Source organism: Aedes albopictus, chromosome 1 (genome assembly GCF_035046485.1).
Source record: "Aedes albopictus strain Foshan chromosome 1, AalbF5, whole genome shotgun sequence".
NCBI lineage: Eukaryota > Metazoa > Arthropoda > Insecta > Diptera > Culicidae > Aedes > Aedes albopictus.
In genome coordinates, this window is record NC_085136.1 from 24,603,242 (window position 1) to 24,630,163 (window position 26,922).

At 39.7% G+C, this 26,922-nt stretch overlaps 1 protein-coding gene across 1 annotated transcript; it reads right to left on the reverse strand.

Moving 5' to 3' along the window:
- Nucleotides 1-23,334, reverse strand: LOC109428348 (protein spindle-F). Its single transcript, XM_019704067.3, has 2 exons — nt 22,390-23,334; nt 1-904 (listed from the first exon to the last, which is right to left on the reverse strand). Exons 1-2 carry the CDS (start codon nt 23,126-23,128, stop codon nt 471-473), a joined length of 1,173 nt encoding a protein of 390 aa, XP_019559612.2. The 5' UTR covers nt 23,129-23,334; the 3' UTR covers nt 1-470.
- Nucleotides 23,335-26,922: the final 3,588 nt, after the last annotated feature.

Below are 26,922 nucleotides of genomic sequence, written 5' to 3' on the forward strand. Positions count from 1 at the left end.
TTTTCATCCAGGAAATGGCTTCCCAAGTCAAAAATTTAATAACAATCGCATTGAAGCAAGGCTATTCAAGGAAGAAACTTCTCAATTACCTAGATGCAGCACATACTTACCGTACGTGCAATTAAAAGTGGATTAAATATGAGTGTGATAAAACTTGGTGCAACCGTAAATCGTTCGGTTGCGATTTTTTTATAGATTACATCATACTGATAATATTACATGTTCACTGTCCAACGATACTTACACAATCAATTCAAGCATGACGCCTCTTGGACCAACCAATCCGAAACACTATTAATTCAGCCTTCTAACTTAATACCATTAAATTCAGAGAGTCCTACTTCCTGGTGAAATCACTGCTTTCCAATACACATGCACTTCCGCCATCAGCGTCTTCCTTTCCCGATCAAGGTACATGTACCCTCCTACAGTTCGCTAAAGAAGTAAATCCGTCTCGGCTCGGCGTCTGGTCAAAAGTTACCGACCGTTTGCGAGATGTACTCGTAGGTCCGATCCAAGCTCAGATCCAGCTCGGTATCGTCGATAAAATGACCCTCCACATGCTCCTGGAACTCGTCGAACGAAATGTTCTTCACGTAGATCTTGCCGCACATGGGACACATCTTGTCCTGGGCGTCTGCTTTGACCTTTTCCTGTAGGATGTTGATGTACTTGAGGGTGCTGGCCTCGGTCTCCGAGCTGCCCGAAACAGCCATTATCGTCGCGCCGTTCTTCGGAGGCACCGTTGGAATCTCCGGCAGAGGAAGATCCTCTGTGGAATGTCCTGTCAGCGGCGTCGCTGCCGATCGATCCAGCCCGGGAAGATCGTTGCCAACTTCCACCGTTTTGTCCACCATTTGCGGTTTTCCGTCAGTCTTCTTGTGCTTGCACCCGTGACATATTTCTAAAATGGTACATCATTAGGAACATTGATATTCTTGATTGTTAGTAAAACGAAGTTTATCCCAGCTTCAAATTTCACTTGCTCGATTCCGACCAAATATCGTACAATATGAACTGAATCCTCTCCATTTTGAGAGACGTTTGCGTCAAATTTGGTAGTTTCCCTTCGAAAATCACCTATAGGAAAACCAGATGAAGGAAGTTCTTATAAACACGCTTACGTTACTAGAACAATCTCTTCAGAAAATTTCTCGGAAGACTACCCGCATAAACAATAACCATAAGATGTGCTTAACCACCCATTCGGGAAACAATTTGAACAGTGTGTTGTATTGTTGAACCGTCTACAGTACGGTCCGTGTATGGTGTTCGTTTATTAGGGTATTGAATCAGTAACTGAAGCAATACATGGATAGTTTCTCATAGAAGCCTTATATAAACGCTTTCAAAAGTTCCAGAAAGAACCCTTAGTGAATTCCCTGATAGAATCTTTTATCAAATACCTTCAATAATTTGTTACTATGTCTCTAATGAAGTCCTCGAAACAACCTTCTACAAGTAACATCACTCAATTGTTGAGTGTGGTATCAGGTGTGTTCAGAGAATCGAGACTTGGCACGCTATAATCCTACATTCTTCAAGAAATTTGTGGTATCTATCAAGCAACTGCCGGTTCTGAAGCGAAAGTAAACGCAGATCCGTAAGGAGTCCCTGGAGAAATGTCAGGCCATCATCCGACAAGAAGCGTCTATGATGAGCAGAAGGGGTTCAACGCCAGTTTCTAACGAAAAGATGAACAAGTGGTTGAGCTTACTCTCGAAAGGCAGCGACAACGATGAAATGCAGTAGCATCTACTGAAAGCACCCGTCAACTCAACCATTCAATTTCCAGATCTCGGCGCGCTTTCAATCTTGCCGAATCTTCTCCAAAAATACGATCGAAATACGAAACCGAACCATCTCCAGAAATACGAAACGGTTCCGATTCGGCTACTACTCGCACTCCGCATACGCTTACACGAGTACAAGTTTGTGTGCGGCAGGTTATGTCTGGGTAAGGACTTTCGAAGGAAATCCTGAGGGAGGACTGGCCGATTTTTATCGCGAACAGTCTGTCGCCTCCTGCAACTACTCGGAGGCGAAGAATCTCCATGAGAGTATATAAGACACGAAGTGTTTTTTTCCACATCTTTATTGGACTCTCATTGGAAGAATCTGGTGCGCCTATAGCGCTTGAAAGGAAACGTCCTGGAATCGATAGGCAGCCGATAGTTCTGGAATAACATTTGAGAAGGGCATATAAGCATTAGAAAACAATAACTGTGCACGTCGCTGCTGATCCCTTTCAACTTATCTATACGAACGAATACCCTTATCAAAAAGAGAAAACTTTAGGATAATGGATTAGGTTTCGTGGGCAAAGCCCAGGGGGTGGGAAACTCGGCACACTTGATTTTGTGCCAAACGTGCCGGTGATGTGCCGAAGTGTGCCGGCGTGCTGGCAGTTATGCTGTCAGTTGATTTTATGTATCTGGCAACCTTTCTCTTGTTTTGATTTCGCTTGGATGTGTTCCTGATTCTTCGTAATCATAACCAAAAAATGCGCTGATTCGGCAGCGGTCTGTGAAGTTTATTTTGGAACAAAACATTGCAGAACTGAGAAATTTGCAGTCGATGGCATGATGGCCAAATCTATCCTAGAACGCACTAGAACCTTGACTAGAACGCCAAACTTCAGATCCTCATTATTTACTTGTCTACGCCCTAATCATGCATTCCATCCAAAATTATTCGCAAAACTCCATCGCTGATCTGTTATTTCAAAGGATTTGCAACCTGCAACTTCGTTTCTGATGTCATCGGAATGCCTTTGAAACGGTCTGAACCCCGTCATTCTTGAAATTCAGCATGAAATTAGAGAATATAAGAATTAGACCAGGAATCCTGCCAGGAATTAGATTGCAATTGCAACACCCGGAACAGTTGCATTGTTTAATCAGTGTTGATACAAGTTGTCTTCGTTATTTTATTTCTTCTTCAAAAAAATAACACAAAAAGTGTTGCCAGTTTGATGACAGCCAGCTCCATTAATGTGCCGGCGAGTGTGCCGAAAGTGTGCCGGGCACTTTGTGCCGAGTTTCCCACCCCCTGGCAAGGCCCTACGGACTACGCACGGAAGGAATTACACCACAGAATTCCCCAATTTAAGGGCACCGGCTATGAAAATTGGTCCGTCAATTGAAGTCCACGAGAGCGAAACTAGAAGAATGTGATTTGGTTTCTCAATTGTTCGTAGCCCCTCCTGAGACGTAGGGAAGTGGAACCATCTCGGCAGGGGTCCTATTTTGGGCACTTTTCTGCTATAACTCGGCCAATTTTGAACCAATTGACACACTTTTTGGAACGCGATGAGATAGTATCTAGCCGCGTACAAAATTTCAAGTCAATTGGTTTGGAATTGACTGAGTTATAGCGAAGAGTGCCCAAAATACCGGCCGCTGCCCAAGTGGTTCGCTACCCTACGACCCCCTGATAACCGCCATGAAGAATTTCGGAGAAAGTAAGCTAACGCTGGACGTAGTTCGGAAACAAATTCTGGCCGAAGAATTGAAGAAAAGCGACCGGATGATCAACACGTGCAATGAGAAGCCTGCAGCGTTTGTCGGAAGCAGCATCGAAACCACGTTTAAGGAGAAGCCTGTAGCATTTGACAAGAAGGAGAGTCAGAAGTTCACCCAGGGTGGCCACTCAGAGCAGCAAATAAAATTCCCGAGTTTTTCCCGGTTTTCCCGATAGGTTTTTGAAATTTTTCCTATTCTAAAATAGGATGATTTACAGTGAAAATTAAACATAACTTACTAAGAAAAATTTAAGAGAATTAATATTGAATATTTTCAAATCCTTGGATTTAACATACCTAGTATTAATATGAACTTGAAAATAAGTTATGTGTTCACGCAGAAAAATCTATTGTAGCCCCAACAAAATAATGGGTCAAAATCGACAAAACTGTTTGTCATCTGAGGGATAACAAACATTTTTGTTGAATTTGACCCCAAAATATTTGTTGATTCGACAAACGTGATTGTAATTACCGTCAAGGCACCATTCACCGTGGATCTAAGAGGATTCAGGGCAAATAAGGGCTGTCATTTGACACCAGTTTTATAAATATTGTTGGTGCCGCTTTTAATTGCCTTCAATATAGGTAAAAATTAAAGCAATATCCACAGAAGTAGAAAATTTTTCACAAAATTTGGTGATATAGTACAATTAGTAGAGGGTAGTAGGGTCGCCTAATTCCGTGGTAGGTCACCATTCACCGTGGTAGTAGGGACCCATTCACCGTGTATGAGAAATTTTATTCTACTTTGTTTAAAAATGATCAAAACAACCCAGCCAAGGGAATTTTCTTTGTTTAAATTCATTTCAAGTAATAACTTGCAAGATTTTATTAGAAAAACGAATGTTCAAATTTTCGATTTTTTCTAGATATATGGGACAATATGGGGCACGGTGAATGGAGACCATTGATTTTTAGGGTACCCATTTACCGTGCCTTTTTGGTTTCAATTAAAAAGTACGAGTAATCGTACTTTCTTGTTAAACTTACTTCGGTAATGCAAAATACATACCTGTTATGTGAATTTAATTGCTTCTTGGTGGAATACAAACGTTACTACATTTAGTTTATCGCTTAAATCACCTTAGCGCAGTTTTCGTTTTTTCACTATGAATGCAGTGAACGAGCAGAAACCCGCTTCATGTAAACACACTTTAGTGCCAAAATGATACTTTTTAATGTTTCTAATAAGCGTTTTGGCATGGTAACAATACATTAGTGTTGTATTGGTGAAATTGAAGGGAAATTGTCATATCATTCAATCATAATATGGAAATAATGAAACAATATTCGAAGGCACACGGTGAATGGAGCCCCCACGGTGAATGGCGCCTTGACGGTACTTAAATCAGCCTTTCTTGATCATTTTAACAATCATCTTGGTATGATCAACAAAATGGTTTGTTGAATCGACAGCTTTAGTTTTTCTTTTATTGTTTTTTTCTTTTTTTATAAAAAGATATAGTTGCCGTTTCGTATATGTTTATATTTTCATATACACACTCAATTTCGATTTCTCTGTTCGGTAATTTATTTTACGGGGTTTGAACCGTAAAATACAAAAGTTACTGAGTTTTCAGCACTTTTGTACAACGTAACTGACGTTCAGTAATATTTTTTGACATTTTACTGAACACGGTTATAGTTTGTGCCGAGTGTTCAGCAAAGTTGAAGATTTACTGAGTTCAGTCAAATGTCAGTAAAAAGCAGTACTGACTTTTCAGCACTGGTTTCGTTTTTACTGAGCTTTCGTTAAAGTAAAATGTAAACATTAATCCGCGCGCGCTTCCAGCTGTCAAAAAGAGAAAAAAGCTTTGATCATCAGAGCTGTCGCCCTCGCTGTCGCCATGAAACTGCTCTCATCATAAATAATGTTACGTTTTTAAATAACATCGATTCCTGTGTCGTTGCCGCATGTTTTGTAAGTATTCGAAAATCCTCGGCACCAGGGAACTAGAATGGCCTCACGTGTAGACAATCCTTCAGTGACTTCGGTTGTGCAAGTGCTCCATCAGATGGGATACATTTGACCGCATCTCCAGATGGAGCAACACTCGGACTCGATCATCGACTGGATACTCCCGCGCATCGAGCTTTGCCCTGAGGTCATTCCGGTTCTGCCTGAGTTGTCGTAGATTTTAAATACTTCCAAAAGCGGTCGGCAGCCGGCAGGTGCACATGAATCGGAAGCACCTATGTAATATGGACGGATTCAAAATGCATCGAAAATGGGACAGGCTGGGAGGGAACAGAATATTTTCCGGAACTGAAAAACTCAGCAAGACCAATACAATCAAATTTTAGATTACCGAAAATTCAGTAACGTGTATACATATCAGCTATTACTGACTAAATCAGTATTTGTTTGACAGATCGAAATGTTGTGTGTTACCGACTTTTCGGTACTCACAACCATTCACCGACTTAACTCTGCTGTTCAAAAACCCAGTAAAATTTTACCGACTTCGGTAATCAAATCTGAGTGTGTATGTCAAAAAAACATTAAAATAACAAAAATATGCAAGAATATGTGTTAATATTATTATTAATATTTCCACGCCGCCTTTCGTCGTTGGCACTGAACGACATCTGTGCATCTATACTCTGATGATGTGCTGAAAGAGGTACCAAAAACGGAAATTGGTGTCATTAAAACAACCAAATAGATATTTATAAGTAATACTTACTTACTCATTAAATTACACGGCATAGATTGCCTGCCGATGCCGGATCTTTCCGGATGCGAAACTTTCCTGAAGGACCTGGAATAAATAAGAAATTGTTCATGTTGCATAGTAAACAAACATGAAAATGAAAAATTGGACAGTTTTATGATAGTCTCATGCCCAATAATTGTGGATAGTACATACCTTCTCGAATAATTTACTCAATAAACACGTCATTTTTTCCTTTCAAACTTTTGGTTTATCGATTTTCAAACAAAATTAACTCGCAGCAGCTCGCCACACTAAACAACAAAGCACACACTGCATTTTGTTTACACGGTGCACAGATTGTAGGCATATTCAACAAAACAGTTTGTTATACTAAACAAGCTGATTGTAAGTTGAACAAAAACTGATTGCTTCTCTGACAAAGTATGATAGTTAGTTCAACAAACCTGTTGATTTGACTTCAACAAACCATTTTGTCGATTCAACCTGAAAAGTTTTCTGTGCGTGTTGTTTGTCTCGTATCCAATGAAGGGCATTGAAGTATTACGATATTTTCATTAAAAATTCCTTAAATTCATAGATGACCAACTAGCACAAATTATGCAGTTGTTTAAGTAAATAAAAATAAAAAAGATAATCCTGAGGGGGTCGAAATTCTCAGTATGATTATAGGATTTACGAACTTATTATTAGTTAGTTAGTTAGTTAATTTATTTTCGACACTTTACACATTAGTGTGCATTCGTGTCGGTTATTATTAGTGGATTTCTTAGTAATATTCCAAAAATCTCTTCTGAAAAAATCTTGGTTAGTTCGTTTGGGTAACTAATAGGCAATAACAGAATGCCCAGAAAAAAAAACATTCTGGATGAACTTCTGGTGAAATATCTGGAAAGATTACTCGTGAAAGAATTTTGGAAACGATTTCTAGGGAAATCTTCAGGGTAGTATTTTTGATGGTCCTTATCAAGATATTTTAATAGAAAACCAGTGGCGAACTTTATGGTAACCGTAAATGGCTACTGCAGAAAGTCAGACAGCTCACTTACGCTAGAATCGTAAATTCTAGGAGAAATTTGAGAGATCAAAGAAATCTTAGATTTTGTCTGATATTCGTCTAGCATTCAGTTATTTCATCAGCTCTCGGAGATTTAATTCTGATCACATTTTCCCTATGTCAAGAATTTCTCCAGGAATTCCTGAAAGATAAGTTTTTGAGAAAGTATTTCCCCCAAAATGTAGAGACAAATTCATTATTTGGGAATTATTTATTTCCATATATCATACAACTATATTGCTCCAGATGCTTTTAAATACTCAATTGGTAGTTTAACTAAAAACTACGAATACTCAAAATTCTCGAGAATTTGCTGAGCCAGAAGTTTTACCAGGGACTTCTGCTAAAGCTTCGGGATTTTCCCGATACCTTACTCCGGTTTACTCTGAACATTTTTATTCACAAGTAAATACAATAAATGAGTACATCCAAGAGCTACATGAAAAACAACAGATATCTTTCAAACAAAATATTAGAAGTACTTTTATAAGCTACAATAGGCGTGCTTTGAGGAATTTAATCAGATACTAAAAATCCCTTCAAATATTCTTTTAATTGTTTTTCACTCACTATTTTTGAATTGTAAAAATGTTTTACCCAGAATTACTCATCCAGAATTTCATAATTTTTAATTTTAATTTATTCTTGGGGCAATTCATTCATTCATTCAAAATTTTATCAGCATCCAAATTTCTCAAAGACTTTTCGCTCAAAGGACAAAGGCTATATCAAATATTCTCCTAGAGATTGTACAAGGATAATTTTTTAGAAAGAAGTTATAATGTTTGTTATGTTTTATAAAACTTTTATAGGACGCTTGATGTTTTCAGGAACATGTACATCCTGAAATGCTAAAGTGACATATGAATCTATGAATATTTGAACAGTCTTTCCACCACAATGTTCTTTAGAATATCTTTGAAATTGTTCAAACTGTGATGTTAGGTAACATCACTATGATTAACTTTAATTGTCATGACTCGACGACAAGATATTAATTTCCAAGAATGGGTTTTAAGCCAGTTCACCCACTATGTTATATAGTTCAACAAATTTTAGAATTTTGAAAATTCCCGGTGGCTGGCAACAATTCCCGAGGTTTTCCCGACTTTTTCCCGGTGGTTTCGAATTCCCGAGCTTTTCCCGGTTTTCCCGAAATTCCCGACTGGGTGGCCACCCTGTTCACCGCAAGATGTAACCGTTGAAATCAAAATGGACACATGGTCAAGAATTGTTGGGTCAATATTCAAGCTGAAGCCAACGTAGCTAGTGGAGGCAAAGTCATGGCATTCATGTCGGGTAGGAAGCAAACTTCTGAAGATCCTCGGAGAAAGCTTGTCTACAAGCTCGACTCCGCTGCAAGTGACCATAAGACCAATGAGGAACATTGCTTAAAGAACCTGGTCAAGCTGAATCAACCAAACATCATCAATGTTGCCAAAGACAATGAATCCGTCGAAGCCTGGCACAAAGGTAGTAAATATTGTTGGAGCGAATAGCAGCGGCACTCAAATTACAATCAACGATGTTTTATATGTACCTGATCTGCGAGCAAATCTAATTTCCGTCAAGAAGTTGACTAGTGCGGACATTGAGGCAACGTTACCGGTACCGATGCCGAATAGTAGCCCGTCTAGGAGGTAGCAACTTGAAATGTCAGACTAAAGTTATTGTGGGAATGGCGGCGTTTGTAGTTCCGTGTGATCCTGAAGCTACACCCAAAAAAATTTTGTTGTCGTTTCTACCGAATCCATGGTAAAATTAAGAAGTGTACCAACAATTTTCAACCGAATGCAAAATTCTGTTAAATGTACTAAAACATTGTCAATATTACCATGCTTGCAGTACTTTTGACTGAAATAATTCTTGAAACTACTATTTGCGCATAGTAATTTTGACCATGTCGACTTGAATGTTGCGCGTCTTGGATGTGAATGGTCAAAAACACAATGTCCAAATAGTAGTTTCAAGATTTTTTTCAGTCAAAAGTACTGTAAGCATGGTAATATTGACAATGTTTCAGTACATTTAACAGAATTTTGCATTCGGTTGAAAATTGTTGGTACACTTCTTAATTTTACCATGGATTCGGTAGAAACTACAACAAAATTTATTTCAGTGTAGACTGGAATCAGATGAAGTTTCAGTTGACCAAGATTTTGAACAAGAGGAGTAAGGTCAAGACAATATTTTCGAACACCTTGAAGAAACTTATCCGATGGAACCAGCGATCAACGAAAGGGTAATACCGTCAATCCGTCGGTGTTACCCTCGCAACCGGAGAACGATGAAGAAGCTGTAAGCGTAGTGAGCGAGACCGTAGGGCTCCTGGCAAATGGAAAGGTTAGGCCTGATTGGAAGATTTTTTTTTGTGCAGCCCAAGATGATACAACGATTAGCAAGAATCGAAGTACTGCGTTCCCTTCGCGCTCAGAATGTGGTAACGATTCTGTTGTGGCTTCCTTGAGGCTTAGCAAATGGGAACGCCCGTTCTCTGGCGAGTATGAAATGAATTCGATCATAAATACCACAGAGAACAGATATCCAAGTCCAGTTCCAAAACTATGTAAGGAATTTATCGGTCATTTGAAATGGCAATACAAGTGGCAACATCGTGGTGGCGCTGTTATCGCAAAGTTCCCACACTGTTGTCGGTGGTAAATATAAAACTTGTCTAGATATGCGTATTCACCACTGACTGTAGCAACTTGCCGCATAGGTGACGCTAGTATTGTCAACGCTAAAAAAAAATGAATCCCTACACATCTTTCGAGGTTCTCTGTGATAGGACTTTGATACTGCCCGTTACCACGTTTGTTCAGAGAGTGTAGAATTAGCAACTAGTTAAAATACACAAAAATAAAAACCAAAAAAAAAAAAGTTTGTTCAGATCCAACAACACATTCAAAGCTGTGAACGGCCGTAATGACGAGAAAGAGTGGCTGGAAGCCATTACAGACGAAACGGTGTCCCTGAAGTCCAACAAGGTTTTGTGGAATGCTCGAAAGAATTGAAATCAAAATGGATATTTCGTGAGAGCGCAAACGAACTCCCTGTGCGCCATTGGTCGCAAATGGTTACCCACAACAACCTGGACAGGATTACGGGGAAACTTATGTGCCTGTTGCCGAATTGGTTACTATCCGGACCGTACTTGCTGTTGTTCTTTATCAATCATCTAGACGAGAAAACAGCTTTTCTGTATGGGGACCTCAAGGAGGTCGTTTGCATGGCTGCTTCGGATGGTGTGTTGAGTAAAGCCAATCAAGTTTCAAATCAAATCGGATTGGATATTAGTCGTTTGAAGGCCCTGAGCTTCCGTTTAGAATTTGGTTGGTGGAATAGGGTTGGTGTTGGAGACCACAGTAAGGCATCGTAAACAAATTATATAACGCTATAGGGGAGGGGCGGAGTCGAGCATAGCGTTACGATTGCGATCCATCACGATCCAAACTCAAGTGCCTTTATTTGAGTATTTTTAAATTCACTTTTGAGTTATTTTTTCTCTCCTCTCTCATCCACTCTCTTTGTTGTTGTCAAAAAGCGAAGAGCTAAACAACCCAACTTTGACAGTTCGGTGTGGGAAGCCAAAATAGTCCATTTTACGAACCGATTTTTTGAATGAATTTTGACAGGAGGTAGCGTCCAATAACCCGTGAAAATCAATATCATCATCAACATTGTTATCATTTCGTAAAATGGCTCATTAAGTAAACAACATTGAACTCAAATTTGAGTATCTATTATGAACTAGCAGTTGGGTGAAAAAAATTTAGCCGGTAGGTACTTCGTCGCGTGGAACCCCATTTAGCGATTCCATCCATATCGGGTTGGAAGATTGTCACCAGTTCAAAAAATCAACGCTGGGAACTGGTTCAGCAGAATGAGTTACGTTGATCATGCCTAATAGTCAAGGAAAGTGGCCTTTTATAACGGGTGTGCGTTAAAAAAAGCCACCAAAAGCCCAATACGCGTGATTTTTTTTTTTTTTTGCACGAGTCGTTGTTCTGCTATAACTTAGTCAATTTTGAACGAATTCACATGCAAATTTCTTTACAAAGAGACACGTTTTGTACAATATGTGTACAAAAATTAAGTGTACAGTTCAAAATTGTCTAAGTTACAGCCGAAAAACAATCTGTGCTAAACAAGAATCGAGTGAACTCTTCATCACAACTTCTCCCCGCTGTGGGAAAATATAGGAATGTCTGCGAGTCATGTTTTGTCTGTGGATTTGTAGCGATCGCGTTTCCACAAACTTCCAGCTATTCATTCTAGCTATGGTTCGTTCTTCTGGAACAATTCGCGCATCCATCGAGGAGAAGTACTTCCTACACTCTGCTAAAGGAGTTCTTTGTTAAGTAGCTTGGGACCAATGGTCAACACAACTAGAGCACCTAACGCACCAGTGGACAAATGTAAATGTAAAGCGGAAAGGGTCCAACAGCACAGCTCAAACAGTTCTACTTTAAAATTGCTGAAGTATAGAGATTTGGCGAAAAGGTTTTCCGTTTCCTCATCTACGTTACTAGAAGACTATAAGCTTGTTCATCCTTAGTTGTGACAGGGTGGACAATCTGTGTTCCATTGAAGTTGTGTGAAGGAAGGCCAAATGATCCAAATGAAGTATCTACATCTGCATTCCTGGTCAACTGCTTCAAATGGACATCGTTCGCTTCCATATCGGCACAATTTCAAACGCTGATCACGAGCAGCTTGCCGGGGCCCATGGCGTAGTGGCTACACGTTCACTTCATAAATTAAGTGGATGGTCATGGGTTCGATCCCAGCCCCGGCACTTGCAATTTTTCGACAGTTGCTCTTTCCTCGAGAGCGGCTGACACCAGAGCCTTTTCTGAGCGTATGCTCTAACTGACCCGGAAACTTGAATATCGGCTAACCCCAATCAGACTGGAAAAGGATCAAGAGCCACACATCAATATTCTCGTGCTCATCATTCTTCCATGGCTACTATAGATAGGGTAGAAAAGTCACAGCAGCGCAAAGGCAACCAGTTCGATATAGTAGAATTAGAATAGAATACTGTTAGGCGCCGTACAAAGCGTAAGTGCAGCTCCCAATTGGAATCGCTCACGCAGTGCCCTAGTGGGCAAGAGTTGTTAATTAGGTTAAGTGGTTAAAGAATAAAAAAAAATCACGAGCAGCTTCGCTATGATTCCACGTTTAGGTTTTCTGCAGTTTCGAAGATATTATGCTTTTGGTTGAACTCCGAAGTGACCGGCGGTGCGAAAATTGATTTTAACAGACTTAGAAATGTCGCAACTCAATTTGGATTAGTGCATATTGTAGCTCTTAGTTGGAGCGGAAGAGGGGATGTACTTTGCGATTTGCTATCGATGCCGATTTTCCTGCGAGAATTGGACCGAATGGTTCTATGTTCAATGTTCGGTTAAGCAGAGTTTTGGTTTTGGTGATCGAAGAAGAGATTCGGTGGATCGACGGATTGACCGCTGGTGATAAAGGATTTGGGTTTGGATTCGGTTGGTGAAGTGGTTTTGGACTGTGGAGAAGCTGAGTGTCTGGTGACAGATTTTGAACAGTGTGAGAAGAACTGAAATAGCGAGGAACGGTTCATCAACTAAGAAGTTTTGCGATTTTGTGTTGATGGAGGTAATCGATGGATCAGAGGATTGGACGCTAGTAATGAAAAGAATTGAGTTAAGATTTGATTCGTGAAGAGGTTTTTGGCCCACAGACAATTTGATGATCGACATTGGACCACACAACAATTGGTAAGATTTTTTCAATATTATATACAGGGTGTTAGGTTCATGAGTGCAAACATTTTAAAGGGTGATAGAGGACCATAAATGGTGAAAAAAATTGTTCAACGCATATGGTCAAATCTCAACCGTTACGTAGTTATTGAACTCCCCATGTTTTTGACTCTTATTGCCTTAGCTGGCTATAACTTTAAAATGGTCAAACTTATCGCTGTTTTGTTACCCTTATTCGAAAGAGTATTGAATTTTCTATCAAATGGCAACTTTCAACATGTTCGGGTGATGAACCAACCTTTTGTAGCAGCCGTGTTTGCCTTAGTAGCAGCTCAAACTGCAATTAAACTTTATTTCACTTTTACTTATTTTAACAAATTCAATGGGACTTACAATATTTGGTTTTACATTCCTCTTTCTCAAACTCTTACAGCTTCCTTTTCAGCTCACCGCCGCCGGTATTGCTCCTCCAACAAACTCCTAAACAATATCCAAATACGGTAATGAATTCATCTAGCGCACAACATAATTCACTACTTACTTCCGAAACATATTACAACGCTAAATTCAATTCTTCGCAAACCTACACTTGAAAATTTTCACTATAATAGTTATTTATGCAACAAGTTGCAAAATGATGATTTTTTCAGCACGAGTCGTACATTTATCCAACGAGGCTTGCCGAGTTGGATAAATACGACAAGTGCTGAAAAAATCGAGTTTTGCAACGCGTTGCATACAACATTTTTTGCAATTATGAAAAATACCCTTAAGTACGATCATTTCTGACTGCTCAGACAGAGGTTTCAGGTAAACCACGTGCGAGCATCCATGCGCACAAGTCCATTTTTTTCAATCAGGTAGGCTATGTTTATAAGTGTCACAACTACTTGGAGTCGCGTCGTCAACGAGCGTTTTTTGTGCTGCTGCTTCTAACTCTACGTCTGTTTGGCTGATCAAATCAGAATTGGAATCGCTTCTATTCATTTTCGATCTGCCGAACAGACATAGGAGCAGCCATGGAATAGACAAATGTATTCGGAAGAACATTAGTACTTGAGGAAACTTGTGAAAAGTGTACCATTGCAAAGGTGCCGAAAAGTAGTACTTTTCGGCACTCTTAAAAGTGCTGAAAAGTACTACTTTTCGGCACTCTTGAGCTAGTCAAGAAAAGTAGGCCATTTCTGCACAGTTTCGGCAATTGAAAAGTGCAATTATATGGCACGTAATTGCAAAAAATCATTTATTGGATTCCTAAACTTTTTGATTTTAATATTCTATCTCGCTACTGTTTCTCCTTGTTTTTGTTTTCAATAAGCAGTTGAGCGATCAGTTGATAAAATACTACCACTCGAATTCTGACTGCCAGTTAATGCGGTCGTGCTGTTCTACGGAGTGCGGCGTCACAACACAACAGATTGGTTAAGTTAAATAACTAAGTTTTCTAGAGCAAAATAGCTAAAAATAGCGTGTTTTAATTTGTTTTTGTCAATTATCTTTGAAAAATGCGTAATAAATTAAAATTCTTTCTTTGGCAAAGTTGTGGCCCCTGTTCCAGTCTACAATTCGTTCTTTGATGCCAAACTTCTTACTCTTATCATTTTCTTGCAATTTTGATTTAAATGTGCGGCACAGTGCGCAAAAAGGTGCTTACCATGACAATTGCAAATTTATGATCTGAAATGCGACGTTTAAATCGAAATTGCAAGAAAATGATAAGAGATAGAAGTTTGATGTCAAAGAACGAATTATAGAGTGGAACAGGGGCCACAACTTTGCCAAAGAAAGAATTTAAATTTATTACGCATTTTTCAAAGATAATTGACAAAAACAAATTAAAACACGCAACTTTAAGGCTATTTGCTCTAGAAAACTTAGTTATTTAACTTAACCAATCGTTTGAAAGATGCCATTTGATAGAAAATTCAATAATCTTTCGAATAAGGGTAAAAAAAAAACAGCGATAAGTTTGACCATTTTAAAGTTATAGCCAGTTAAGGCAATAAGAGTCAAAAACATGGGGAGTTCAATAACTACGTAACGGATGAGTTTTGACAATATGCGTAGAACAATTTTTTTCACCATTTATGGTCCTCTATCGCCCTTTAAAAAGTTTGCACTCAGGAACCTAACACCCTGTATTTATGCATAACTCTACTTCAGTATATACATTTGTAATGTAACTACATATAAGTTGAAAATTCGCTATTTTCAGCATCCTTTCATCTATTGGAAGCTGCTTCAGTTCTGGGCTCTTTCTAAGTTGATGAAGGGATTTATAAATGCTTGCAAGGACTTGGCCAGATGTGTGAAGCTGAGTGGGTCTATGACATTGTAGATAGCAGGGACTAGTGTGGGTCATCGGAACCGTTTTCTCAGATCAAAGCTTTTTTGATTCCATTTCAGGTCCTGAATATCTGTGCAAAATTTGAGCACGATCGGTTGCGTCTACACTTTGCGCATTGCAATTGAAATTTGTATGGGATTTTGTATGGGAAAACATACTTTTTGCATTTTTGTCATAAGTTGAAAAAGTTTGTCTCAAACTTTTTAACCGATACTGTTAAATGATAGCCTAGGATGTTCTGAAAAACTTTGTTGAAGACCGCAAAGCGATCTGATGCTTGTGAAAATAGTTATAACCAACGAACCGCATGCATGTGTTTATGTTATAACATGTAAAGGAATAATAATAGCAACAAAATCATGCTGTTTCGCCAAGCAGTGCCAACGCTATAACTTTTTTCATAAGCATCAGATCACTTCGCGGTATTCGACAAAGTTTTTCAGGACACCCTAGGCTTCGTTTTCGCTTTATTCGTTACATGGTTTTAGAAAAATTTGAGCTTGTTATGAGAGAAATGGAAAAAAAGTGTGTTTTCACATGTAAAACCCCATACAAACTTCAAACGCGATGCGCAAAACGTAGACATAACCGATCGTGCCCAAATTTTGCCCACTTATTTTGGTCCTGAAATGGGATCAAAAAAGCTTTGATCTGATGGGATACCATTGAATTTTTTATTTTTCCATATAAACGATGACCCACTCTAAGGGACACCAGCATTGCCAATGGATATACTCAACTTTGCAACTCCATCCAAGATTTGTGCAAGTATTCATGCTATGTTATGCTATTGTAGCTCTTAATTGGAGCGGACCTGGTTGGATGATTAGAACACGTGACTATCACGCCGAGGACCTGGGATCGAATCCCACTCCCGTCAAACTCACAACTCACACTCTTTCTTCGAAAGGGAATTAAAGCATGGGTCCCGAGATAAACTAGCCTAGGGCTGAAAATCTCGTCAATACAGATACAAAAAAAGCTCTTAATTGGCTTTATGATGCGCAACAGAAAATATAGATTTAAATTTACTTCACAGCTGCAACTTCGCATGCGCTTCAAGCGACGACTTCAATCTGGAGGTGCGATGATAATAGTGTTCAGGAGTATACGACGCGTCGTATCACGGTCTGAAACTGAACTGTTTTGGAAAATCAACAATCCGAATTGCCCTATGGTTGTACGGAGCGTCATTTAAAAGCACTGGAGCGAAAACTCAAAATACGGATTTGAGAGCCAATCGTGGAATACACATAAGCGGTACGCGCATAAAGCAAGTCTGTTCATATAAGCTTCAATCAACGCCGAACGGGACTGATAACTACTCTTAAGAGCTATCACTAATCTGAGAAACCCTGGGGAAGGCTGACTCATCTGGGACTGGGCAACATTTTTTTCAATTGGGTTGTTTAGTGAATATAATATTGCGATTTTCTATAGCCTAATCGAAAGAGCTCATTTTTCTGAGTATAACGTGAATTTATTGGATTCCAATACCATTGTTTTGATGGTTAACCTTCCGTTAATCGCGCTGTTGTACTTTGTACAACACATGAGAATTATCGACTATTACTTTGAAACCATCTTTTTTATCGATGTCAACCCCAAATCTATTCTACAGGAATCTTATTTGGAATATTATAAGACCTTTTTTGAAAACAGTATACTCCTTATAATGCGGAAAATTGAAAATCGCAATATGAAGAACGTACTATATTTAAGATAAGATAGACAGTAGAATGTGAATTAGTGTATTTCAAAATCTAAATGATCTAGAAATATGGTGTCTTCGGCAAAGTTACTCGGCATATCAAGGGCCTTCGCGAGGTGATCTGAGAAATTCAGATTTCAACCGATAGGCGGCGCTAGTGAGCATGTAATTTTTATATCCCATATAACTCAGAATCCTGAGTACTTAGAAAGATGGTGTCTTCGGCAAAGTTGTTTGGTTGGTTAAACACTAACTGATGGAGAGCCGTTTGGTTTGAAACTCTACATGTAGGTGGCGCTAGTGGGCATTGAAATTTTATAACTCATACATCTCAGGACCCTGATTACTTAGAAAGATGGTGTCTTTTGCAAAGTTGTTTAGTAGATCAAATACTAACTGATGAAGACAAGTATGATGTGGAATTTCACATCCAGGTGGCGCTAGTGAGTACTCAAATATTATTACTCATATATCTCAAGACCCTGATTACTTAGAAAGATGATGTCTTCAGCAAAGTTGTTTAGTAGATCGAACACTAACTGATGGAGAGCCGTATGATTTGAAACTCCACATCTAGGCGGCGCTAGTGGGCATTCAAATTTTATAACTCATATGTCTCATGACCCTGATTATTTAGAAAGATGGTGTCTTCTGAAAAGTTGTTTAGTAGATCAAACACTAACTGATGAAGACAAATATGACGCGCAATTTCACATCCAGGTGGCACTAGTGAGGATTCCAATTTTATCCTCATATATCTCAAGATCCTGATTACTTAGAAAGATGATGTCTTCGACATTGTTGTTTGATGGATAAAGGATGGATGTACTTATCCCGTGACATTGACAACCTTAAGATAGAGTGTATTGAAATACGACGGTCAGATATTGAATATTTTACTAAGCGCTTTAACTTCATGTAAAATCAATCAATCAAGTGCAAATTTAAACAAATTATAATCAACTAGTTGTGTAATTTTCAAATTTTGAAAACTTTCGGAAGTATAAAAATTTACAGCTTGTTGATTTTTTTCTAGATGAATAATAACACGTTCATGCTCATGCAAATTAACAACTAGCGTCTTCTAGTGGCAGAAGCACGAATCAAATGGTCAATTAACTGAAAGCCTTTGATCTACCAACCAACCTTGCCAAAGATATCAACTTCCCAGGTAATCAGACTCAGAGATATATAAGATATAAAATTTGCATAATCATTAGCACCACTTACTGGCGAAATATTGATTTCAACGACCCATCAACCAAATTCACTTAACCTATTTGACAACTTTGCCGAAACCACCATCTCTCTTCTAGTAACCAGGATCCTGAGAACTATTGCATATACATTTTTTATGTTCACTCGCGTCATCTAGTGATGAAATAACGATTCAAACGGACAACTATCTGTAAGTTTTCGATCTTTTAGAAGGTCGGCACAAGAGGTAACTTTTCCTCCATTTGGTCTTTGATCTACCAAACAACTCTGCCGAAGACACCATCTTTCTGAGTAAAGTGGAGCTTCGTAGCCGTTCGGTTAGCGTTACCAAGCGTGTAACCGCACCATGCTATCCACTGGTGAATGTAATGTATGTCGTGTCCATGGTCTAGTGTTAAGTTCTGTTCAGTCTGTACAGCCTCTGGCTTAAGACGGTGTCCCGTGCCTTTTTAATCGGGATCCTGAGCTACATGAGATTAAAAATTTACATGCTCACTAGCACCTCCTTGTGGTGGCATTTGAAATCAAACTGTCACTCATCTATAAGCCCTTGATATACCAAACATCTTTGCCGAAGACACTACCTTTCTAAGTAATAAGGGTCCAGAGATACATAATATATAATATTTACGTGCTCACTAGCGCCGCCAAGTGATGAAATTTCAAATTAAACTACGAATCATCCGTAAGTACTTGACCTACCAAACAACTTTGTCGAAGACACCATCTTTCTAAGTTATCAGGTTCCCGAGATACATAGGATATAAAGTTTATTTGCTCACTAGCGCCGCCTAGTGGTGGAATTTCCAATTAAACGGCCAATAATCTGTAAGCCGTTAACTTACCAAACAACTTTGCCGAAGACACCATCTTTCTAAGACATCAGGATCCTGAGATATAAGATATAACATGATATTGCTCACTAGCGCCGCCTAGTGGACGTATTACGAATCAACTTTGTCAGCATCAAGTAGCCCATGAAATTTACAACAACTTTGCCAAAGACAGCCCTCCTCTAAACAAACAAGATCCTGAGATATTTCAGAATGCATGGATGTTGTACAAAGTACAACGCGCGACTGCTCGCGTTGCAAAAATTGGCGCGAGTACTGAAAGGTTAAATTAACAAAACAGTTTTAATTTTCGTGGAACAAAAAAAAATTCCCATACAAACTTTAAGTGCATTTTAAAAATAGTTCCCGGACTCCAAAAATTATGAAATTTTGGATTTCGGCAAATTTTTGGGCGGAGAATCAGATTATGAAATAATCGGAATACCCCTAAAGAACCCAATTGCCAAGCTGTTAACCAGCTTTGTTAGCATCTCTTTTAAAGATTCTGACCCAGTTTCGCCAGTTTCCCATTGCCGTTTGTGGGGACATATTGGTTTAACACGTTCTCCGGCCTCGGTGCAGCATTAAGAACCTGAACGCAGAAGAATATTATGTATGTAGAATATGCATGAACAGCAGCGGGACGACTTCCTTGGAAAACTACAAGAGCGACCTGGAAGTGACCTCGATCGTCAACGAGCATTCCAAAGGTGGATTTACATGGCGGCACTTCTCATCCAACGAAACGAATGTTCTAGAATGGATCGCAGCGTGTTCGGGGTGCAAACCAAAAATCCTGGACTTGGAGTATTAAGGAGAGAAGTCGGAATCAGTGCTCGGCATTTAGTAGATTCCCCACGAAGATGTGTTTGTGTACGCTTCGCTTTAGGCCTGTGAGTGGACCTACAGTACAAAAACCACATCTGCACTACTGTAAGAGTTGTGATTTCTTTTTTTCTCTTGCGCCAAAACCTGTGGATGAAAGGTGCAAAGTGGGATCAACAGTGGACAGTGGCAGCAAAGTTAGGATCGTTTCAACAAACTGTCCCAAACTCGCATTCTTGATCTTTAGACTCGAACTGAAAGCAGTCGCCGTAAGAATACGCCATGTGGAGCGATTCTTGAACAATACTTGAAGGGATTCACTCGAAGAACAACAGGCTTTTCCATGGTTCAACAGATTGAAGCTCTACACCGGCTGGATTGGTTACGCTTCCTAGAAAAGACAACTAACTCTGTTTTCTCCGGAGGGTATTCGATACCAAACATTACGGCCCAAGTAGACAAGTGGTCTTTGCAGATCTTGTGTGAAATTGCCGAGGTACCATGAAAGAAAAACGTATGCTTCTCGGACAAGAAATTTTATAAATAAGGTAGTTGATTGAAATCGTAGAAAGCCACACTCTTAGATTTTTTTAAACCACATCACCGCAAACTGCATCAAAACCCCTCTTCATATCCAAAAACACTGAACCTCTTTTTGAGTGTAGGTCAGTCGAAAGCAACGCCAGATAATCGATCGTTCTCTTGCGTATGTTGAAACCGAATTGAGTGTTTGAAAGAAGGCCGTTCCGTTCAAACGGTTTTTCGATCGTTGGACACTCAGAAATAAAAGTATACACGGAATTACTATTATTTATGCATTTTGTATCCACATCTCTTTCACTCTCTTTCTGTTTTCATGCTATCTGGTGCTTCACCTGGGTTGACGAAACACTTCTCTTCAACCCAGGTAAAACGGCAGATAGCATGAAAACAAAAAGAGAGTGAGAGAGATGCGGATACAAAATGCATAAATAAAGCTGCTAGTACACAGGGTCAAATATTTGTCTAAAAAGAAACCAATGCTCAAACATCTTGTTTGACTCGATCGAATTTTCATTAGTGTCAAACTGATGTTGTTTCTTGAGTTCTTTCCTTGTCAAATATTTGACCCTGTGTACTACTGGCCTAATAGTAATTCTGTGTACACTTTTATTTCTGAGTGGAGAATCATCTTCCCCAGTAGAATCCGTAAGCACGACAATATCGTAATAGGACGATACGAGTTGTGATGCTACTCGGGCTTTTGGATGGCAATAGCCCTTACTCCTCTCCAGCCAGCCGGAAAAATGGTAATGTTGCTGTTCAAGAATAGATTGAATAAATGTTACAAGCGCCTTGTCGTGATGTCTGGAAGACTTTTCAGGGGGTTGAATTTTATTCTCAGGGGGAGAGTTGCTACATGATAGAAGCGAGGATTACAACATCGAAATGGTTAACCGATCGCATTCATTTCGGGTGGATAACTACGAAAATTCGCTTGTAGCTGAACGTGTTTTAAATGCAGCGGATCTTTCGCGATAGACTTCGGTACATTCCTCATCATCCCACAACATTGTGGGATGTCGTCGTCGTACCAAAATTCCCGGAGCCCATCTTCGCTGCGATTGAAGAGCATAATTGACTATTAAACTACCTAGACAAGAATTGATATTCTTCCAGCGGATTGTTTGCCAGTCAAAATACCTATGCTTTGTGAAGTCATACGCGACATCGATCTGGCGAGCCAGTATAACTCCCTATGGCTAAAAGTTGATTAACATATTAGTAGATATATTCTTTTTATCCTTTCTACACTATAACCTCTATCCTAAGTGTAGTATCACAATTTATTATTTTCTTTTTGATTTGTTAATCGATTTTGGCGGTTTTTAAAAAATAATTAAGTATCAAATCCAAAATATTTTCTAGAATGACCAAAAGGCACAATCACAAAAAATAAATATGTTAAATACGGATAAGAAATTTTATGAGAGTAAGAAAAGTTTTGTTCACCATGATAGGTGAATTAAATCAGGCGCTGAAGTATTAGTGCTAGAGCAGCAAGGGTCCCTGAAGGTTCTCGGTTTTCCCGATATGTACATAATAGATGTAGATAGATATCCACACAGTTGAATATACTCTGCGTGCCTCAAACACTTAAGAAGGAAATTGCAGGCAGTGCTAAACTGCCCATGATCGCATATCAGTCCCATCTTTGCTGGGTTTCCTATTCATATGGGACAGTTATGCGATCATAGGCAGTAAATTTCTTCGAAGAAACGACCAAAGAGAATGCAAACCCTTTACCTCCAAGTTGAACTACCCAATGTCTTAAGAGAACAGGTAACAAACATTTCCAGTTGATGTTTTCTCTCAGCTTCCACAATTGTTCGGATTAAATGTCTAAATGAATCGAAGTGTGAAATTTAATGCCAGGTAAAACCAGGAACGTAGAACCATGCCACCTTCCCCCAACTCACCTTGCCTGGCCTGTAGCTTGCCAGCAGCTATTTTCAACATCGTCTGCTGTCTCAGCAGTTCCTTATGAATCTCCATCAATCCCTCGGTACATCGCTTAGCATCCGCATTACTCTCCATATCGAACATCAGCAGCTCTTCCCCGTCGTGCTGAAGGTAGCCCATCTCCGCTCCCGTTCCGCCGTCTCCGAAGCCACATTTGTTCAGTAGCGAAACATCTTCCAGTTCCAGCTGGATTTCCTCCGACGACGATGACCCGTCGCTACCTTCGCGAGGTAGCCGATCCCGCAGCTTCGGATTGGGTGCATTCTTGGTGAACGTTTTCGATCGGATCAAATTCTGTGACGATCCACCGACCATCGATTCCTTCAGGCGTGCCACCGATCCACCCAGCGCCTGATTGTCCTTGGTCAGCTTGGACAACCGGCTCCACAGTTGTCGGTTCTCGGCCGCAACCATCGAGATGTGATCCGTCAGCTGGATCTTGTGTCGCGACAGTTCCGATACCTTCTCCCGTAGCACTTCCAGTTCGGTTTGGTTGGAAACCCTCCGCTCGATGGGGGTAGTCTCCTGTAAGGCCAAACTGGATTGCGACATCCTCAGGGAAAGATTTTCCTCCTCCAGGGCGCTGAGGCGCTTCTGCAGATTTTGGCAGCGCTCCTTCATCGTCTGCAGCGCTACATGCAGAGCGTAATGCGATGAGGAAGAGGAGGAACAGTTATCTTTTTCCGGGGTCGTCATTGTGAGTTGGCTCCGCCAACTAACAGCTTTCTTCCCGAGATTTGCTTTTGGTTACACCCGAGTATCGATTTAACAGTTGTGGGCCATCGAAAATCACTTTGGGTATTGCGTAGTCCCAGTTTATTGCTCACACTACACGTCACTTTCACTTTGATTTTTGTCGTCTGTAAATATTCACACTGATCGAAGCGAAGGTTTTTCGTTTGAGTCGTCCGTGTTTTGTTTGTTAGATCACAGGTACGGGATACAGACGTAAAGGAGGTAGATGTTTGCATGGGGAATATTTTTACTCAGAGTTTCGTCTGGGCAAGACAACATCGAGGTAGATGGTTTATTTGACAGACCAAGTGCAAAAAAGATACATGCAAGCAGTGTGGGGGACTGTGGGGAAAGATGGATAATCATGAATTTCAAGTCAGATGGATTTAGGTAGAGTGACTGGAAGGGAGAGTGGCGTCATGTTCCAATTTTGACAGGTCTCCTGCTCGTTTGGAACGGGAAGTTGTATGGATTTGATAGATGATCGCTGTTCCAATTTTGACATTGACGCCACTCTCCCTTCCAGTCACTCTAGATTTAGGGTAGATATTGCAGCGCGCAAACCCCAAAATTGTATTCCCACCTTTGGGTTTCCGCGCCGAAGACCCAGCGCCAGTTGGGAAGATTCAAATATTACGTCCATCGTTTTTCGGGATTTCTAGACCCCCCTCCCCCCTCTGTCACGCACTTTTCCTATAGTGCACTGCATTGTTTTGATTTTGTATGGGATTTTGACGTTTCTTGACCTTGTTGTTTACTAAATTTCCGTAAGAGTAAAACAGAAGGAGAGAATTTCATGCAGTGCCCTATACCCAATGGATAACAGGCACGAATTTCTACTGGCCTGCTTACTCTCACACGAAATTTGAGTGCGAGTAAGCAGGCCAGCGTAAATTCGTGCAGTGGACCATAAGCTATTTTACGAGACGTTTCAGAACAGCTGATCGCAGCAGCGGCGTCAACTGACAGAAGTACACGCACGTTTGTTTTGCTGGAATCTCGTGTAATGTTTGAAAACTTGTTCGACAAATTGGAGATATGAGAAATTTGTGCCGAAAAAGGCTAAAAAACAGTCAAAGAAGCAATACGAAACTCAATAATTAATCAGGTATTTTTTTCATTGCGATTGACTCGTTAACTTGCAGAAAAAAATTAAATAAAAATTTCTAAGTGTGAAATATAGCGATTTGTATCGCGTTAGCTTTCGCGGGAAGAAAACGTCATATAACTCAGCGAGGCAAAGAAAATTTTCAATGAAAAAAGCAATATTAGTAGTCTATTGACTGGTGTGCTGAATATGATATATAATATGAAATTAGTCTATGATGCACCCGTCTGCGTGTGAAAATTGTTTTAAGCTAGGGACAAGACACTGCGCAAGCGAGTGTAACTCTTAGAAATCCAGAGTTACTCTATTTATCAATGATCGACGAAATTTGTCGAAAAACACCCCTAAAACCGCACAAAAAGTAGTCTCATCGGGCAATACCCTGAGGAATTCTGAGCAACTCTGAGAAGAAAAATGCACTCTCCTGCACAGTTTCTTGCCCCAAGGTTTTAAGCACTTGTGCGGCCTCAGAGTGAACGTGTGCTTATTGACTGTGGATCTCGTTGCGGAAAAGTTGCGGGAGATGATTACCTACGGAAGAGCGCTTGGAAAATATGCGACAAATGATATTTTGATTTGTTCTGCTGTGAGGTGCCGGGAATTGGCTTCTTTAGCGGTGTTGAGATAATTCCATATTCTAAATCTGCATGTCAAACTGAGCCGAAATCCAAATTTTCATGAATTTTGGGGCCCGGGAACCTATTTAAAAATCAATTTTAAGTTTGTATGGGAGCGATTTGTCGGATCACCCCTCGTCGCATTTTGTACTGGGCGAAGCTGTCAAGCAGTTGCCCAGCTGTCAAAAGGTGATTTTGAAAAATTCCTTTTAAATTGCTTTTAGGTATCAAAACAAAGTTCTAAAAATCTAAAAAAAAATCACAGTGGGTCAGAAAAAGGTGCTCTTTCGTATAAAATCAAATAATCAATATATTTTTGTAAATTTAAAAACCCAATAGGCTCCTAAAGTCCTATCCAGATTCTTGTTTTAAACCACAATACATGGTTCAAGAGAACATATTTACTCATTTTTTGACGTTTTTATTAACCGTAGTTGAAAATATATATTTTTTTATTTTTTTAGCCTTTTGTCTCGGGTATAACACATACTTTGAGTGATTTTTTTTCACCGTGTATGTCAGATAGGAACATTTTTGAAATCCCAGTGCGAAAAATGTCGAGCTCAGTCACACAAGGTTGACCTCAAATGTCAAAGTAGAACTTTGACTTTTAGACAAAACCACAAGGCAGCCGTCCATACATCGTTTATTGATTGCACGCTTCTGAGCTGAGAGAATAGCTAGTGAATGTAATTCTTTGCAAGTGAGTGTTCCCATGAGCATGAGCATGAGCATGAGATGACCGTACAATTCGTAGTTGCTACTCCGTTACTGACCAGAACAGTCAACATTGCACAGGGAACCAAATGGATGGGGCCTGGGTGTAGCTTTCCATCCTCAATGTGCAATTTTGAAGGTTCAAAACTTTATATAGTCAGTACCGGCGCCGGCCACGTCCTTACGGTCATCGGGGAAGGGAAGGAATGTTGGTGTGACATCCGTTGCTACTAGAGACCGTGTGTACCTCCGCATCCCCACGGTTGTCACAGGAAGGAAGTTTGTTAGTGGGAAGGGAAGGGATAGAAAGTTACATAGATCTGGATTCACATTGGTAAGTGATGTGAGCTATGCAACCCTTAATATGATTTAGTCTTCCGCCAGCCGGCTGTCGGAAGAATACAATAATTTTATTGTATGTTTGTGTATTAAATTTAATTATATGCCGGGTATGAATAATTTTTAAACCACGCTTATGTCGGATCAACTCGTAATAACGCACGTTTTAAGCTTATCGTTTCTCAGTCAGAAAATAAACTGTATGCAATTCCGTTTAGCTTAACGAGAAAACTGGACAACTAAACAACTAGAATCGTTGCTTTTGGGTTTCACCTATGTTCTTGTATTACTTTGTTTTTCGCGTTCCCGTGTTAATAAGATTGCGGATAATAAAACCGTTGTACATATTTATCCGCGAATGTTCGCAACGCGTAATATAAGTTGAAGGTGTGATGAACAAAAATACATTATCGTAAATGTTCGAAAAAGAAATCGAAATTATGGAACTCGGCACGAATGAATCGACGCGGAAAACAGTAGACCACGTCACTGTATCGTACGGTAATCTTGTCTTTCTAATGAGATACTTCGCCGTTTTGATCGCTGATTGCCTGCTTGTAAATCTGAAATAGAAAAAAAGTATTAAATTGTGATACGTTCTCCACTGTTTTATTTTTGTAAATTGTTATTTATATATATAGGTTAAATTTACCTCCATCCCTCTGAAACAAACGGTATATTAGCAGTGAAAAATAAATAGAATAAATAAACAAATAGTGTAAAAAAGTACACCAAAACTTGATCCTGGAATGTTCCTGCATTTAAATAAACCAGGCTGGAAAATAGCAAGATCAAAACTTGAAATGGTAGATTTTACACCGTAACGCACCATTCCAAGGTGATCTACCTACGTTACGGGAAACTTTGCAAGTGAGTGTTCCCATCCTTGATAAACATTAGTTTCTGCTTCTGTTAAATACGTCCTTTTGATACGAAACACTAGCCTGGTGTTGGCTTCCACTCATCACGATTCA